The sequence below is a fragment of the Natator depressus genome, chromosome 10, assembly GCF_965152275.1.
Source record: "Natator depressus isolate rNatDep1 chromosome 10, rNatDep2.hap1, whole genome shotgun sequence".
In the NCBI taxonomy this organism is placed as follows: domain Eukaryota; kingdom Metazoa; phylum Chordata; order Testudines; family Cheloniidae; genus Natator; species Natator depressus.
In genome coordinates this window covers 42,585,212-42,602,994 of record NC_134243.1, presented here as the reverse complement: position 1 = coordinate 42,602,994, position 17,783 = coordinate 42,585,212, and the positions used below count along the sequence as shown (strand labels likewise).

At 52.3% G+C, this 17,783-nt stretch overlaps 1 protein-coding gene across 11 annotated transcripts in view; it reads right to left on the bottom strand.

Annotated features, from left to right (window-relative positions):
* CELF6 (CUGBP Elav-like family member 6) overlaps nucleotides 1-17,783 on the bottom strand; it is a 220,748-nt gene that overhangs the window by 73,920 nt on the left and 129,045 nt on the right. For 10 of the 11 annotated variants that reach the window (XR_012641251.1, XM_074965888.1, XM_074965892.1 and 7 more), the window contains exons 4-5: nucleotides 3,773-3,901; nucleotides 1,899-1,978 (exon numbers count right to left, since the gene is read on the bottom strand). Coding sequence is in view for 10 of the 11 variants with exons in the window: in XM_074965888.1 (XP_074821989.1) it covers nucleotides 1,899-1,978; nucleotides 3,773-3,901 (209 nt within the window). In the remaining variant the exon portion in view is untranslated. The remainder of the gene's footprint in view (nucleotides 1-1,898; nucleotides 1,979-3,772; nucleotides 3,902-17,783) is intronic. The other variant, XM_074965890.1, reaches the window with a different exon arrangement.

Below are 17,783 nucleotides of genomic sequence, written 5' to 3'. Positions count from 1 at the left end.
TATTTAATTGCAGTCGTATTTTATACTCATTGCATTCCCCTGGACTCTGTTTCCTTCCTCTCCCGTTCAGAATGTTGACCTTCACTGTTAATTAAATGGCAACTTTCTCTAGCCTGTGATTGAATTAACCCCTAACACCTGCCTAGAGAGCTCAGCGCTAATCAAAATAAAGGACGGGCCTGGTGTTATTTTTACAAGAAACTGTTTGATCCCTGAGATTTTGATCGAATTAAATGGAGGATCAGATTAGCTGGTGATTGGATTAAGGAGACAGCAATATGCATAGGTGGGGGAGGGGAAGAGAGCATGGCCAGTAGGTGTATCCATTTCTATACCCCTCTGAGTGTCTACTGAGGGGGCAATTTTAGTGCAGTGCCAAGGGCACTGAGATGAAGAGGTGTGGATGTGAGTGAGAGATGAGAGCTTCCTCTTCTGAGAGCGGTGGTGAAAGAGAAGAGGGAATGTGATGTGCCCAATGCCAGCTGCGACAGTGGCACGGAACGGGCAAAGTCCCAGCTCAGCAGCAAACCCTTTTTCTGAATTCAGTGACATGACGGAACTAGGGCTCTAACTGCCTTTTCCCTCTCAAGGCTTGGTTTCAAATCCTGCCTCAGGCCAAAGGTGAGGGCTGCTGGGCTCGGTCTGGTTCCTAGCAGCTTTGTTCCCACGTCACAAAGTCACTGCCCTGCTCACAGTGTCTGTTTAGGAGAGGTCCAGGGCTGGAAGGAGAGGCTGGAGCGCTCAAGCACAGGACTGAGGGACACTTGCAGAGCTGGGCGGGGTGCCAGGATGAGAACAGCAGGGGGTGCTGCAGATTAAGACATAGATCTGCTGGCAAAGCTGTATACCTGTGTAGGGATGTGGGGATACAGGAGTAGACGAGCATGGGGCTGGAGCTCAGGACTGAGGGGCATTCACAGAGTGGTGTGGGGGAACCCCCCATAGCACCTGCCTATGTTGAGTCTGTGCTTCCAGGAGCAATCCTGCATTGGCAAAAAGGGTTTGGACAAGCTGGTGCCGCGCAGGCCTTTTCCATCTCTACCAGTGGCATCAACCCAGATGTATCCTGGGGAGGGGTAAATTCCCATCCCCTGCACAGCCAGAACCCCGTTCTGGTCCCTGCTCCTCCCCCCATAAATCTCCCCTTCTCTTACCCACCCAGTGCTGCCAGGAATCAAGTTCTCGGTGGACCCCCCAAGCTTTGCTGGACAGGAACAAACTCCCAGTGTGCCAGATCGCAAGGATGTTTGGCCCAGCCAGCCCTCACTGCCACTCTGTATGGAGGGGCAGCTGGGTCAAATTTCAGTGGCAGTGCAAGCATGCAGGTGGAGCGATGCTCCGGACCACTCCAGCACTGGCGGTACTGATTGGATATGGGACCACTGCTTAAAAGTGGTCAGGCCAGGGGCCCTCCCAGCTCCTATAGAACTTGGAGCAAGTGCAAAAATTGGGGGGTTGTCCCCACCACACGCCCTGATTTGGCACCACTGATCGCTAATCTCCATGATTCCTGGAGTCTGTTAGGTACACTCAGAGACGAGGACATTTGGGGATTTGAGCTCATTGACCCAATGGACTTTCCTTACAACACCCAGTGTGCGTGTGTAAAACCACCCGCTCTGAGGAGGAGCCTCAGGAGCTGATCAGTTGGGATGGAATTTCAGCCTCAGTGAACTGGTTTAAGCTAGAGATGGACAGTAAGTCACTGGGCCATGTTCTCCTGGTTCAAGCCCAGTCAATCCAGTGCTGATGCCTGGGGGTAACAGAGTGTGTGGACTATTCTGTGACAGTATCTTTCTCTTCTGGTGGTACCAGGTGCAGCTCCCAGTTACTTAGCCCATGCAATGGAAGAGAAAGATGAGCCTATTTCTCTCTCCTGCCCCAGCCCTAGCACTTACCGGCATGGTCTGGCTGCCGTGCAGGCTGTTGATGGCTGCCTGGGCCTCCCCGTGGCTCCCATATTTCACAAAGGCACATCCTAGGGGGAGAAAAGAACAAGTGTTAAGTTTGGGAGCTACAGCAAGAGGAACGTTGCAGAGGAGAATGTGTGCTCGTGGCTATAACACATGCTGGTAGGAGGCTCTGCCTGCCCTGCATAGTCGCATCCGTCCAGGACATTCAGGAGAGGCAGCATTGCCTAGTGGGTAGAACAGAGCCCTGGGAGTCCAGGGTTCTCGCCCCAGCTCTGCACGGACGTGCTGCATCCCCTTGGGCAAGTCCCTGTGCCGGTTATTCCATCCGCAAAGTGGGGATGGTCAGAGTCACCCAAGTATGTAAAGTTCTTTGAGATCCTCAGGTGGACGGTGCTGTGTACATGCAAAGGAATGTTATTGCTTAACAGTTTTGGGCTAGTGGGAAGGGGTGGAATGGGGGTGGGGGCGAGGGTGGGGCAGGGGCAGGAAGAGGCGGGGCAGGGGCGGGGCCAGGGGTCGAGCACTCACTGGGCAGAGGGGAAGTCGGCGCCTATTGCTGGAGCTGAGGGGGGCGTGCTGGCTGGCCGGGGAGGAGGCTGGAGCTGAGGGGGGCTGCGCTGGCTGGCAGGGGAGAAAGCTGGAGCTGAGGGGGGGGGCTGGCTGGCAGGGGAGGAAGCTGGAGCTGAGGGGGGGGACGCTGGCTGGCCGGGGAGGAGGCTGGAGCTGAGGGGGGCTGCACTGGCTGGCAGGGGAGGAAGCTGGAGCTGAGGGGGGTGCGCTGGCTGGCCAGGGAGGAGGCTGGCGCTGAGGGGGGCGCGCTGGCTGGCCGGGGAGGAGGCTGGAGCTGAGGAGGGGGTCGCTGGCTGGCAGGGGAGGAGGCTGGAGCTGAGGGGGGCGCGCTGGCTGGCTGGGGAGGAGGCTGGAGCTTATGGGGGCACGCTGGCTGGCCGGGAGAGTGGAGGCTGGAGCTGAGGGGGGTGCGCTGGCTGGCCGGGGAGGAGGCTGGAGCTGAGGGGGGCACACTGGCCGGCAGGGGAGGAGGCTGGAGCTGAGGGGGGCGCGCTGGCTGGCAGGGGAGGAGGCTGGAGCTGAGGGGGGCGCGCTGGCTGGCTGGGGAGGAGGCTGGAGCTTATGGGGGCACGCTGGCTGGCCGGGAGAGTGGAGGCTGGAGCTGAGGGGGGTGCGCTGGCTGGCCGGGGAGGAGGCTGGAGCTGAGGGGGGCACGCTGGCTGGCAGGGGAGGAGGCTGGAGCTGAGGGGGGTGTGCTGGCTGGCCGGGGAGGAGGCTGGAGCTGAGGGGGGTGCGCTGGCTGGCCAGGGAGGAGGCTGGAGCTGAGGGGGGCACACTGGCTGGAAGGGGAGGAGGCTGGAGCTGAGGGGGGCACGCTGGCTGGCAGGGGAGGAGGCTGGAGCTGAGGGGGGTGTGCTGGCTGGCCGGGGAGGAGGCTGGAGCTGAGGGGGGTGCGCTGGCTGGCCAGGGAGGAGGCTGGAGGTGAGGGGGGCATGCTGGCTGGAAGGGGAGGAGGCTGGAACTGAGGGGGGCACGCTGCCTGGCAGGGAAGGAGGCTGGAGCTGAGGGGGTGCCTCCATCTGGGCAGTGATCAGCAAGGAGCCCCCATGAGGGTGCCTGGAGTATCTCAGACACATTTGTGTTCCAACCCATAAGAACCGTGTCACTTCTGGTGCAAAGGCTTGTGCCTGGCTGATGGCGACGCTCTGTCCCTACGCACAAACACTAATGGAAAGGAGCCGGCACAAAGGGGGTCACGAGCCTGGGCAAAGGCAAGTCACGCGGCTGTTTGAGTGGGAGGTGGGTCGCGGTTTTGTCCAGCTCTCAGGTGGGGCCTGATGATCTCCCACCTTTGCTGGCTCCATCGGGCCCTCTGAGGATGGTGCACTCTTCGATCTGGCCAAAGGGTTCAAACAGCCGCCTTACATCATCTTCGCTCTGCTGCTTCCCCAGCATCCCCACAAAGAGCTTCCTGTCTTCTGAAACCAAACCAAACATTGTTAGCCAGCAGAACAGGCATGCACACTGACGCAGCGAGCAGGGAGGCAGGGTGGCACTCAGGCATTACAAACACACACACTGGAAGAATATGCTGCACCAAACCAACGGGCCATGGCCTGGGGTGGCTACAGACAGATTCCTCATAAACTCTTTCCAGTCTTGCTTTGATCTGACTCAGCCATGTGGCTAGCTGCCTGCTCGCTGGTCCTTCGGACACTGTGTCACATCCATTACACCACACGTGTGAAGCAGGTGAGCCAACCCTGAGCCTTCAAAGCTCTGCTTCAGGCCCAACAAATTCATGAGACTGGCTTAAAAATCATGAGATTTCAATTGACCATCAGTTGGGGGGGTCTTTTTAGTTGCTGCTGGTTTCTTTGGGGTGTACTGAGTTTGTTTGTTTCCCAGCGTCTCTCTGCAGCCAGGAGGGCTAGAAACTTGCTTTTTTAAAAATGAAAGCCGAGATTCTCAGATGATCCCCTGACTCCAGGATCTGCGGTTTCAAGAAAAGCACCAAATATCACAAGACTCACAACTAAATCCCAAGAGTTGGCAACACTGTGGACACTTTTACTGTTTGTCTACCTGGCTGCCAGTACTGTAGTCCAGTGGTTTTCAAACTGTGGTCCGTGGACTCCGCAGACTAGATCTAAGATTTTCTAAGGGGTCTGTACCTCCATTCAAAATTTTTAGGGATTTGCAAGTGAAAAAAGGTTGAAAACCACTGTCGTGGGCAGTCTAGGGAAGTTGGGGGTCAAAATTTTGGAGCAGGCCAGAAGGAAAATGGGTGGCAAAAGGAAGATTAACCTATTCCTTGCATTCATAAGTTTTGTGCTGTTCTAAAAGACCACTTGGCCAGTCTGGTTATTTCAGACAATTTCCCATTATAAATACAGGTAATGGCAAAGAGCTGGCGTCTTTGGGTTTGGCTCAGTCCCTGAAACACTGTCTCTAGCAATGGCCAGTGAGTGATGTTTGCATCTTGCTAATTGTCCACTGCTTGCCCTGGGGCTGGGGGTGAGAGTTGCACAGGGACTGGAATATCTGTTGCATGAGAACCACCACGATTTTAAAACTTGGTTTTGTTCTGAATCAGAACGAACTGTTGAATTTCAAAATTTCCCGCCAATGAAATTGTAAAAATCATTTTGGATCCATTAAAGTTTTTCATGCAGATAAAATGAAACATTTTGTTTCTATTTCAACTTTTAACAGTTAAAAAATTATAATATAAAATAAATTTCAACATGAAATTATTTTATTTTATATTAGAAAAAACAAAATAGTCATTTTAAAAAAAGGGAAAACATTCAATGTCAAAACATCCCATTCTGACATTATCGAAAAGCTTTGTTTTGATTTTTTTTCTAAATTAATTTTCATCAGAATTGACAAATTCTCCATGAAAGTTTCAATTTTGATGAAATGGCATTTTCTGATGGGCAAATGCTCAGTTGCACTATTTTCCACCAGTGCTACTGGGGTGAATTCTTCCTAATGCTGCAGTGAATCCCTTATGTCCTGAGGCAGGAGATATCATTAGCATGATCAAGCCATGCATAACTGCATATAATCCCTTACAAAAAAAGTGGGATTCAAATAAAAAAAGCCAACCCTTTCCCAGTGCTGATTTCATTGTGAATGGAAATATTTCGGGCATCTTAATTGCAATCAAACCGGTGGGTCCAGATAGTGCTAGAGACTAACAGCAATGGTTGGTACAGAGGCTCAGAAACATGCACTTGGTCTGGCTGAGCATCCAAACTAGGGTGAGATCTGCCTATCGATAGCCCAGACCACTGAGAAGGTATTGTTCCATAATATGCTCTCTCAGATGGAAGCCAAGTCAAAGCTGGCTCCCAGCTGCATTAGACTTCTCTCTTCAGTGCCCGTTTATCACAGGTGCCGACTCCATGGGTGCTCCGGGGCTGGAGCACCCACGGGGAAAAATTGGTGGGTGCTCTGCACCCACCGGCAGCTCCCTGACCTGCCCCCCGGCCCCAGCTCACCTCTGCCTCTGCTCCGCTCCGCCTCCTCTCCAGAGCGCGACGCCGCGTCCTGCTTCTCCCCTGTCCCTCCCAGCGTTTGCGCCGCAAAACAGCTGTTTCGCGCGGCAAGCTCTGAGAGGCGGGAGGAGGAGGAAAGTGGCGCACAGGCGGAAGAGGTGGGGTCGGGGTGCAGATTTGGGAAGGGGTCCAATGGGGGAGGGAGGGGGGGTGGAGTCGGGGTGGGGGTGGGGCTGGGGGGGGTGTGAGCACCCACTGGCGCCAACAAAAGTTGGCGCCTGTGCCGTTTATGACACATAACATGTGCAGTGTCCAGGGAGGGCATTATAAAGAGAGCAGTGTGTTAGGGAAAAAAAGGAGAGCAGGAACAGGTCTGTGGGATATGGTGTCTCTCACAACCTCATCTCTGGTTCAAATACAGCCCATGGCATTACTGCTCAGTGGCCCCTAGGGCTGGTCGAAACCCTTCACAGGAAAGTTTGCCATCAAAAAATGCTGATTGGACAGAACCAAATGGTTTTGTGGGTACGTGTCCATCTTATCAACCTTTTCAATGAAAAATGATTGGAGCCCCTTGTTTCAACTTTACCATTTAAATTTATATATATATATATATATAAAATTGTAACATAACATAAAAATCCAAAACGCAGGAGTGGAGGAAGCTCCCTAAAAGTGTGTGTGGTGTCACTGGTGCCTAAAGCTTGGCCCCGCCCCATGTGCTGCCCCTTCCCCCAATGTCCCACCCCCCACTCGCTCCTCTCCACCCCCTGCCCCCCCGTCGCTTGCCCTTATGGCTGGTAAAAAGTGATGGGATCATGGTCCCCTGGCCCACTCTGTTCTGGCGCCCCTGCCGAAAAGATAAAGTCAAAATGTCAAAAAGGTGGTTTTGAGGTTCCTGAAGCAGAATTTTTCAGAAATTTTGTTTCCCAGGAAATTTTAAAATTTCAACTTTTCATTCCAATTCAGGAAAAAGGGAAATTTGGAAATATCGCAATTTCCTGCAGCCTGGAGAATCTGCATTTCAACCCACCCTAGAGGCCTTCACAGAAATGGGTTGCAGTGTCTTTCCTGCAAGGGAGGTACCCCACGGGGCCAACGCTAAACCAGTTGTCCCTAGTTAGTATCTGTTGGCCATCACAGTGGAGAAGCCAACCTATGTATGACCCGTGGAAGTGAATCCCTCACCCCTGGCCTTCCTCTGTAGGGGAACCAGGAACCTTGGCCAGGATGGCGTGCATGGTGTTGCGAGGACTGCATCAGCTGAAGCTCCAAGGCCAATGATGAGCCATCCCTGAATTCAATTCCACTTTAAAGCCGAGGAGACCCTGGGGTTTGTGCTTTGGGTCACAGTGAACATCAGGTTGTTGGTCGGATCCTAGTGATCACAAAAGGGCCCCAGCAGGGAGCAGTCTGAAGTGCTCCCGAATGGTGCAGCCTGGCTGGGTCCCCTGACTGGAGCAGCAGAGCTGGCTGTAGGCTTGGATTCAGGGGCACCAGCAGAGCTGGGTGGGTGGGAATTCAGGGCTGAAATAGCAGGTTTGGCTGCACATCAGGACTGAACGGCATCAGCAGAGCTGCATGCGAGCCCAAGGCTGGAACAGCCGGGGAAGTAGCAGGACAGAGGTGCATTGACAGGGCTGCATGTGGGAGCCCAGGATCAGGACAGCAGGGAGCTGTGGGTCAGGAAGAGGAGAGCTGGTAGAGCTCAGAACACTGGGGAACCTGGCCTGGGGCCTGTCTTTGTCTGGTACTTTATCCCTTCCCAATTCACATGATGACCACACTCGTTCCCGCAAACCAAAGGCAGAGCATGCGGGCCAAAGCAGAATGTGTCTGGGGGGCAGCGGAGGGTGAGCCGGTGAAATGAAGAGAGACAGAGCGACTATTAACAACAATTGCGTTTTTATGATTGACTATCAGAATAACCCACAGCCTCTGGCCGTGCCCAAGGGACATAAATAACTGAAACACGATGGAAGTGATGGTAAATAATGAGAATTTCATGATTATTACCAGCATCTGTCTTCTGCAGCTTGTATGCCTGTGCCGAGGCTAATGGCATTTGACAAAGAAAATAAGGTGTCCTGTCACAGCATGGCCGGAGAAAATAAATAAATAATGGCAGGGGACGATTAATGCTTTGTCAGTTACGGCACCAGGAAAATTAGTTAAGGGAACAGGGCTCATATATTGTCTAGTTAAACATAAACCATCTCGATAAAAGCCGGGCTTCTATTGAGCTGTAGGATTCAGCTTGGTGTAAATTTTGCTGACAGCTCCATGCCTCAGCTTCACTCTCTAGGTTTTACTCCTCCATCTGTCCTCGGATCCCTGGGATTGCTGTCTGGGCCTTGTTTGGGCTCATCTACACAAGAGAGTTACTCTGAATTAAGATAGGGTGTGAATTTAAAGAAGAATTACTTACTTTGGAATAACTCCAGGTGTGCTTTCCGGTTCAACCCACTTCCAAAGTGGATTAAGCTAATTTGGAAAAAGGAATACATATTCTGGAATGAGAGCGGCCATGTATTCTTCTCTAAATTCACACCCTACCTTAATCCAGACAAGACCCTAGTTATTGGCTAGGTGCTAGCCTAGGACTTGGGAGAACTGGATTCAATGCTCAGCTTTGCCATGTACTTCCTGTGGGACCTTGGCCAAGTCCATTAGCCTCTCTGTACCTGTTCCCAAACTGTACAGTGGGGATAGTAGCACTGTCCTACCGCACAGGGATGGTGTGAGGGTAAAATTATTAACAACTAGGAGGTGCTCGGATGCCATGGTGATGGGGCCCAGATAAATGCCACAGAGAGATAGATCAGGGCTATTAGCCAGATTCCTGCAAATCACCATTCAGAGGAGCACTGGGAAGTCGCCTTTGAACAGTGATTTTATAATTGACACAGAGACCCACAGGGCTGCAGCTGCAGCATTGCCTTTGGGAAGGCACAGCTCAGGAGCTAGGCCTGGGCATTGTGTCCTTCCAAGGGCTGGGCTGGAAGTGAAGGGGTTGCTTCGGAGGGGCAGGCCAGTCCCATGCACACCCCTGAGATGACTCCCGTTGGCGCTATGAGCAGGGAAGCGTGTCCTGCCCCAGGACGCTCGTCATGGGTGGTGTGGTGCCCAGAGACAGTGGAAGACGACTTCAGGAGCTGATCTCATTTGCATAGGCACACCCACCCTGCCTAGGGGCTCAGCATGATGGGATTGCCTGCCCAAATGATCACTTTTGGCTGACACCTCCAGTGTCTTTGTTATTGGGGCAGGAGTAAGGCAGCAGAACTGTGCTTGGCATGCCCTGATTGAGGGACTCACCCACAACAGAAGAGCACTTGCTAGGCAGGGCTTGTGGGTCCCCAAACTCAGTGAGTTGAGAGGGGGTGGGGACAGGTACCTGGTGGTGCGGGGGCCTGCTTAAGGGTTCTAGGCATCATTTCATCCTTTCTCTCTATACTGTGTAGCAACAGAGCTAATTTAGACTCAAATAAGAGTCTTGTTACATACTGCAGGTCTGTGTTAAGTGGAGTGACCTGAAAACATCACAGTGGTTCTGTGATTGGCTGGCAGGGTGGCTAGTGGAGAGGACTGGAGCAGTGCCCTGCAGAGAGGCGAGGTGACTGGGCAGCTTATGGAGAGGAGTGGCAAGTGAGTACCTGGGAAGTGGTGCGAGTAAGGTGCCTTCTTACCCCTGCATCCAGGGTGGGAGGTGAACTCTGCAGATGCACCTCTGAACTCTGGGTCTGCCCTGACCAAGGACAACAACTGTGAGTGGGGTGCAGAGAAGGGATGGGCATGTTAAAGGAACTTTTGGTTGCTGGACTTAAGAACCTGAGGCAAAAGGACATTGCCCAATGTTCTCTGGGGTGGGGCTTTTCCTCATGGTTATGGTTATGAATCCCGCTTGTGGTGTTTTCCCAAATTAATGCTGGTTACTTCCCACCTTTTATTAAAAGTTTCTTTCCTACACTCAGACTCTGTGCTTGTGAGAGGCACCCAGCGGGTAGTATGTAATTGTTCCAGGTTACTGGGTCGGGGCTCGAGCCAGTCCTGTGGTGTATTGTTGAAAAGGAACCCTTAGATAGTGAACTCGGCCTTGGTTGCTGCCAATTCCAACAGGCAGAAGGATTACAATATTTTGAAAAAATCAGAATAAAAAGTCATTTCAAAACAAAGAATCAGAACATTTTGTCCGGGAAATGTCGATACTGGATTTTTTGGCATAGTCACAACTACCCCATCACCCTGGTTTTCTTCCCTAACACAACGTCCGTGAAACTGACCTGATTTCACAAGGAGTTTCAGTTTCCACAGAGCTGCAGATTCTGCCGGAACGGGTGCCCTGGAAGTGTCTCTGACCAGCCCTACTGCCCACCCTACAGCCCTACTGCCCATCCAGATTACACCCCCCAAACAAGAGAAAAGGAAATCCACATGTCCGCCTCAATCTCCGAGACATGTGGGCCCATCCAAGATGTGTATGACCATCTAGCGCCAAAGGCACAGAGCTCTCTATGCCTGTATAACCCTGCCTCCTTCGGCACCTGTCTGCCAGCACCCCGAGATGTGTGGACATGCCCATAGAGTGCCCTCCCATAGACATATGGATACATCTGTGTAACCTTCCCTGTCCTGGACATGTGTGAGACAACCCTATAACACCCCCCCACAGAAACACAGACCACATCGCTCCATCTGCGACGTGTGGCTGTAGCTCAGTGAAGGGTGGGTATAATGCCCTTCCCAAGAGACGGCTACTCCTGGACACCGACCCCCTCAGAGAAGTGTAAGCCTAGCAATTGTCTGTCGCTCTGAGACGGATGAGCGCATCCACTCAGCCACAGTAGGGTGCCCCCTTACGAACGACCCAGCCCACAGATCCAGGACAGGCTGCTATCAGCCTGCCCCAAGAGGAGTAGGACGCTGATCCAGGCACATGCATGTTGCATGTTGTGATTAGGGCTGGTCAAAAGTTTTCCATCAAAACTGGTTTTCAACAAAAAATTGGGCTTTTCCATGGGAGAAGCGCCTGCCTCCCACGGGGAGGTGTGGTTTGTCTGTGGAAAACGCCAAATATTTCCATTGGAAATGCTGCTGCCCATGGGCATTGCTGTTCAGCTGCCTCGTGCTCCTGGGCTGGACTACACCTCCGCTGAGGCACCATGTTGTCCCCTCAGCCCAACCTTCCTCCCTGCTTTCCCTGCAGGACCTCCTCGCTCCAGGTCCCTTGTCCCCTTTGGCAGAGACACACTCCTTCCCCTTGGTTTTCTGGCTGGAGCTACCCGCTAGCACTGCCCAGCATGATCCTGACTTGTAGGGTTTTCACACCTTGTCCTCGGGTGATCCAGCAGAAAAGCCCTGCATTCCTAGACAGGGTCCTGGCGTCTGCCACTAAGGAACCCCACATCTAATTAAGCGTGGCAGGTAGAGGGAGTCCATTCTCATGCTTAAGGGCAGCAGCTGGCCTGCCCATGGGTCAGGAAGGAATTTGTCCTTCATGTGCGGAGCACACAATTGGCTAGTGGGGTTTTTTAATGTTGACGTCTTCTGAAGCAGCTGGTATTGGAGACAAGCTGAACTGATGTGCCTGGCAGGACTGGATGCTGGATGTGATGGCCAAATGCTCTGCTCCACTATGGCCAGAGGTGGGACACCAGCCTAGAGGGGCCAGCGGCTTATTTCCTGGTACTCCAGCGCAATGGCAGAGAAGAGACAGGACTCAACTAATGAATACAATACTGAGGCTGCTGTGCTGAACACAGACAGACCATGTGGTTCTCCTGAGCTCCCAGACTGACTCACAGCCTCTACCACCTAGTCTACTTAAACCCTGGTCTGGACTCAGCAGTCACATCCGGGACTGCATGGCAGCCTCTGGGATTGCGCAGCGCAAGGATCAGATCTGGCACGTGGTGTGGTCAGGCTGAGTTCTTTGCCAGCTGGTTGTCATCACAGTATATTCAGGAGAGGTCAAGGTCCCTTTCCTTAAAGACACCCACAAGGAGGTCTGGAGACAGCAAGGGGAAGGAGTAGGTGGGGGATGCTGGATATTCAGGATTGGGGGATTGGGGAGAAGCAATCGCCTGCCTCCGTGGGATTTCTCCTCCACTGAGCAATGCATTGCAGCCAGGCGCAGGCGGCTTGCTCGCACTCTCCTTCCTATTGATTTTTAATCCCTCACCAATTACATCCTGTAAGTGGGTAATTTATTTCCAGGGTCCCCTTGGGATGCGCTGGAGGTGTCGCTGGCACCAGCTGAGTCGTGGTTAATAACTACATCTCACTTGGAATACAGTTATTTACCCTGCTATAGAGATTTCACACACGGCCATCACGCCAGGGACAGGCGGCCAGGGAGAAAAGACTGGCGCTCACACACCCCGGCAGCTTCTACCCCAGGGAGCAGCTTCATCCTGGGACAGGGGCCTACAAGGAACGTAGCTGGTCCAAGGGACTTTGTAGCCTTTCCAGATCCCACCAAGCTCACTGGCTTTCAGCTGGGAGGTGGGTGTTGGGCCAGGAGGCAGAGGCCAGGCTAAAGTTCCACCCTTCACTCCTGCTCACACTGCACCCCCCACCCAGCAGCCTCTGAGCTAGGGGAGCATTATCCCTCTACTGTCTGGATAGCACTGAGCACAATAGGGCTCTGGCCAGGCTGGGCTCTCTGGGCACTACCACAATACCCAGGAGATGGGGAAACTGAGGCACAGAATGCTAAAGGTCCATACAATGGGCTCATAATGGAGACAGGGATAGCACTGTGGTTTCCTGATTCCCAGTGTCTGGTTCAAACAGCCAAACCACACTTCCTGCCACAGCCAGGAATAAACTGGCCCCTCATCCCCAGGAGTCCTGACTCCCAGGGCCGTGTTCTCTGCTCCCTGACCCCAGCCTTACACTGGGGTAACCTCTCTGACTTCAGCATAACGACTCCTGCTTCACTCCTGTGTAAGTGGAAGATCAGATCCACATTCCTGCTTTGGCAGCTAGACCATACTCCACACCCGCAGAGTGAGGGACATACTTTCCCAGGCCCCTGCTCTAACCACTAGACAACACTGCCTGGACCAGGGCGTGCCCATTGCTTGCGGCTGACAATATTCTCATTCCCTGGCACTGCTGTGAAGTCTTCCTGATGGTATTTGGTCAGGAGACAGAACGGCCCAAGAGCCGGGATCTAGACAGCACTGCTAACCTTCCCAAAGGGGGCAGAGTGGGGCCATGGGTCTGCTTTCCTGCCCACCAGCCAGCTGAGCTATAGCCTTGGGTACTATGAATAGAGTGTTGAAGGGGGCTGTGTGCCTGCAGACTCCCTCCAGGATCGCTCATTGGGGCAGAGAACCCCACCCCTTCCAGGGCCCAGGCCCTCAAAGATGCTGGCTAGTAGAGAAAGGATGGCCTGCTTTGCTGTTTGAATACTGAGAAGAGGGTGTTCTAGCCATTGGGGGAGACACTATAAACATGCAGAGCTGCAGAGCAGAACCCAGAGCATGGGGCCAGGGCAGGAGAACCAGATGGCTCTGGTCAGCGAGAGGCAGCACAGGCTGGTGGCTGGAGCACTGGCGTAGCTGTTTGCCTCTGCCACTGACCCACTTCGTGATCTCGGACAAGTCATTTCCTCTGTTTCCTTCCCACCCTGTCTATCTTGGGAGCTCTTTGGGCCAGGGACAGTCTCATACTAGGTGGCTCTGCAGAATCCAGCACGACGGGACTGATTTCGAGCGGGCATGCCAGGCGCTACTATAGTAAGTTTCAGGGTGATGTGTTGATGCTGTGCAAAGCAGGACCTGTCTCTTACCACCCATCTGTACAGAGCCTTGCCCAATGGGGGCCTGCTCTTGGTTGGGGCTGCTAGGATGCTTCTTGTAATACAAATAAGAGCAACAAGGAAGCGCAACTGACCAGGCTCTGGGGTCAGGCGTGGTTCAGCAAACTTTACTGGGAAAGTCTGTCAGGATTGTTTGGGGTGATGATTCCCCTGCAGTGCACAGGATTTCAGGAAATGGGGGTTTGTCATGAAAGAGCTGACTGCTCCAATTTCCGTACCTTTCGAGGCAGCTGACAAACACCAATTTCGTAAATCCAAATTTTAAAATGAAACCTTTCGAGGATTGGAGGCTTCGCTCAAAAACTCTCACTAGCAGGTAACACTTCCAAGGCTGATCCTGAAATGGATCGTTTTCCCCAAACCACCAAGAAACGCAAAAGTTTAAATGCGGCACATTCCAAATGTCGTTGCACATGTTGTGCAAGGTGCAACAAGCGAAGACAGAACCTCAGCAGTGACAATATTCTCACTGGTTACTCACTTCTTTTCCTTTAATAACCAAATGCAAGGGGAGATATTTTAACTACAATGGGCCAGATCCTGAGCCCCAGACTGACTGCGGTGGGATTTACACTGGGCTGAACTCGGTGCAGGGAAACGCCAGTTTAGAAAAATAAGTTAAGCAAACATATAACTCTTGTAACATGAGTCCCAGCCAAGGCACTACTTGCAGTAGAGCTGCATGTTGTATGAATATGGTATGTAAACATTACTCACGATCTTCAGAGTGGAACGCTTCCCGATCCCAAACCTGACGTGCAACTTCCCCTACTACTCCAGTCCTAGAGTCCCACAAACAGCGCTGCCAATATCCCTCAACCCTGAGCCACAGCCCCCAGGCCTGGGTCCCCATACCGCAATGCCAATGCTTCTTAGTCTGGACCAGCAACCCCTGTGATCATTATTATTCTTAGCGCTGGAATAGCCCCTGTGATAGAGACAGGGACAGGGACAGGACTCATTGTGCTGCTGCCGTACACACAAAGAACAAAAGCCAAGTTCCGTTTGAAGAGCTTACAATGAAAACTGGCCAGCGGACAACTCTGTTTTGCAAGAACGTTTAAGGTTTTGAATTTTAAGTTTGTTTTTGTTCCACATTGGAGTGAAAATGAAACCTTGCAAATAAAGTGCGTCATGAGGGAATCACAATGGAACGGCCACTCCTTCCTCAGAAAGGTCAGGCTGCTGATTCTCCTCTCTCTCTTGCCAGAACTGAGCAGGGAGCTCCGGGCCTCAGAAACCTTCCCAGCCAAAACATTACCAAGACCCAGACATCTCCATGAAACATTTCAGTTTCAGAGAAACAACATATTTTAACGAGGAGTCTGTGACCATCTCTCAGCTTTCAGCTGTGTGTCTCTGCACAGTGTAGCCAGTCTGTGTGTGTCTGGAAATGAACAAAGCTTATATAGAAAGAAAAGGAGAACTTGTGGCACCTTAGAGACTAACCAATTTATTTGAGCATAAGCTTTCGTGACCTTTTCTTTTTGCGAATACAGACTAACACGGCTGTTACTCTGAAAGCTTATATAAATATCAAAGAGAGGCAGAGTCTCTTCCCAGGGCCTACTGCTCAATGCATTCCCCACTCTTCCCTTGGGTCTCTTCATTCTGTTTCTCTCACTGATAAATCCCACTCCAAGTTCAGACTTTGCCCCACATCGCTTTCGCCCCTCTATCCAGCAGTAGCAGACATCACGGCCTTGCAGGTCGACATCCCATTGGAGGAGGAATCAGTGACACAGAGTCTGGGTATATTCGTAGTGCAATTTATTTGCACTATATATACACCAGTCCTGGAACAGAGGTGGTCACAAACAGCGCGCAGATCTCCTCTCAGCAATTGCAACCCAAACCCCAAAGTCTAGGTTCCAGGGAGCAACTCTTCCCTAAGAACTGACCTGGTTAGAGATCAAGGCAAAATGCAAACTCTCCAGCTGCTTGCCACAGCTCCCCACCACAAAATTAGCAACACAGTATTAAAATATTTCTTCCATGACTGAACCATTCTCTCACACTAAGAAAAAGAGCTGGTAAGATTATGTGTAACACTGCCACCTGGTGACTCCTGACATAACAACCCCATTAGGAGCCAGACTGCAACATCAAACAGTATCAGAGGGTCCTCTTCCCCTTGCTCAGAGCCATTGGGACTGTCCACAAGGCAGGGGTTCTTCTCACCAGGGGAGGGGGCGATGGGGCAGCAAGCTCAGCAGATGGATGGTGAGTGAGAGAGGTGGCTGGATGGAGGACCCAAGGCTGTGCTATGGGATCTCTGGAGGGGCCGGACAGGAAGGATTTGGTGCTGGATTTACATTCTAGGAAGGAGCCCCGGATGGGCAAAAAGATTGCACGGATACTGCACATGGGCCACTGCCCAGCACCCAGTCAACCACCTCGTCAATACCCTGATCCGTCTCCGAGGAGGGAATTAAAGACTTGGCCTGCTTTCCCTTTTCTCCGCTGCTGTAACAAACTGTATTGACTGGCTGTGGACAGGCCACATGCTGTGTGTGTGCCTGTCCTGGGGTGTGAGTGTGAGTGCAGGCACGTGGCAGCGCATGGGCTGGCTTTCCCTGGAAGCTGCAGTGGGAGGGGGTGCATGGTCATGGGCTGTGGGCATCGGCTGTAGTGTGAGGTGCGGGCGTGCTTGTACTGCAGCAGGGGTGGCAAAGGGGGTGTGGTTTACTGTTTAAAGAGTGAAAGATACATAATCACAGTATGTCTGTGAGGGGTGTGCATTCTCTGTCCGTCTGTGTCAAAACGTGCATGTTAGTATAATATATTTGTTCATGGTGTAGGGTGTAGAAGGGGAGTATAAAGCGTGTGTGCAGGTATGGTGTATTGCCCAAGATGTGTGTGCGCGTGTGAATACATACAGTGTATTTCTTTATGGGGTGTGTGTGCAGAAGGGGTAGATAAACTGTGTGTGTGTGTGTAAGTATGGTGAACTGCTCAGGATGTGTGTGCGCGTGTGAATACATACAATGTATTTGTTTATGGGGGTTTGTGTGCAGAAGGGGTAGATATATGGTGTGTGTGTAAATATGGTGTATTGCCAAGGCTATATGTGGGGCGGGTGTGTGTGTGTGTTTCCATGATGTGTGGGTAGCTCTCAGATGTTTCTTGTTAAGGGGGTGCCCCTCTCCCCTGGTGAGACTTTGCATTCATTCTTGTCATGTATTACCATCAGCAGCGTTGGATCATGTGGATGGGCTGATCCTGTTTGTTCACTGGGCTACAGAATTCAACCCAGGAGACCTAAAGCTCCTTCTATTTTTGTATCCCCAGTTGGGCTCTTCATCCCCCCCTGCATTGCTTGCACCTTTGCAGACTGTGACAAGTGTTGATGCGTGCACGTGGTCTGTGTGTGGTGTGCATTTGCGTATCTGGTATGGCCTACACACGTGTGTAGGGCATCTACAGCTGTTGAGGTGTTTGGTGCCCATATGGTGTGTTGTGTACTGTAATGTGTGAGTGAGTAGACCCATGTGTACGCTTGTGAGTATGTGTGTGTATCACAGGGTGTGGGTGCAGCACACGTAGAGTTTGTGTATGCTTGTGGGTGTGTGTGGGTAACAGAGGGTAGGCGTGTAGCTAAGAGATCTCTGCCTGTGTGTGGATGCAGTATAAGTGATGTTTGTGTACGCTTGTGAGTGTGTGTGGATATCACAAGCTAGGCGTGTGGCTGAGGAATCTCTGCCTGTGTGGGTGCAGTAGATGCTGTGCATGCTGGACGTGTGTGTCTGCCCTGCTACGGGACACAGGCTTGGCTAACGTTTATGAAATCCACATTCCAGCTATTGAATATGCCTGCTGCTCTTCTGGCCGTGTTCTGGGCTGAAGGGGCTGAGCCTGGCCTCCAAGGAAAGCAAAGGCTGCAGGCCTGGGAATGGAAGCAAGACTGGCCGGTGTGAGGGAGAGACAGAGAAAGCAAAGGCTGCAGGCCTGGGAATGGAAGCAAGGCTGGCCGGTGTGACGGAGAAATCAAAGGCTGCAGGCCTGGGAATGGAAGCAAGGCTGGCC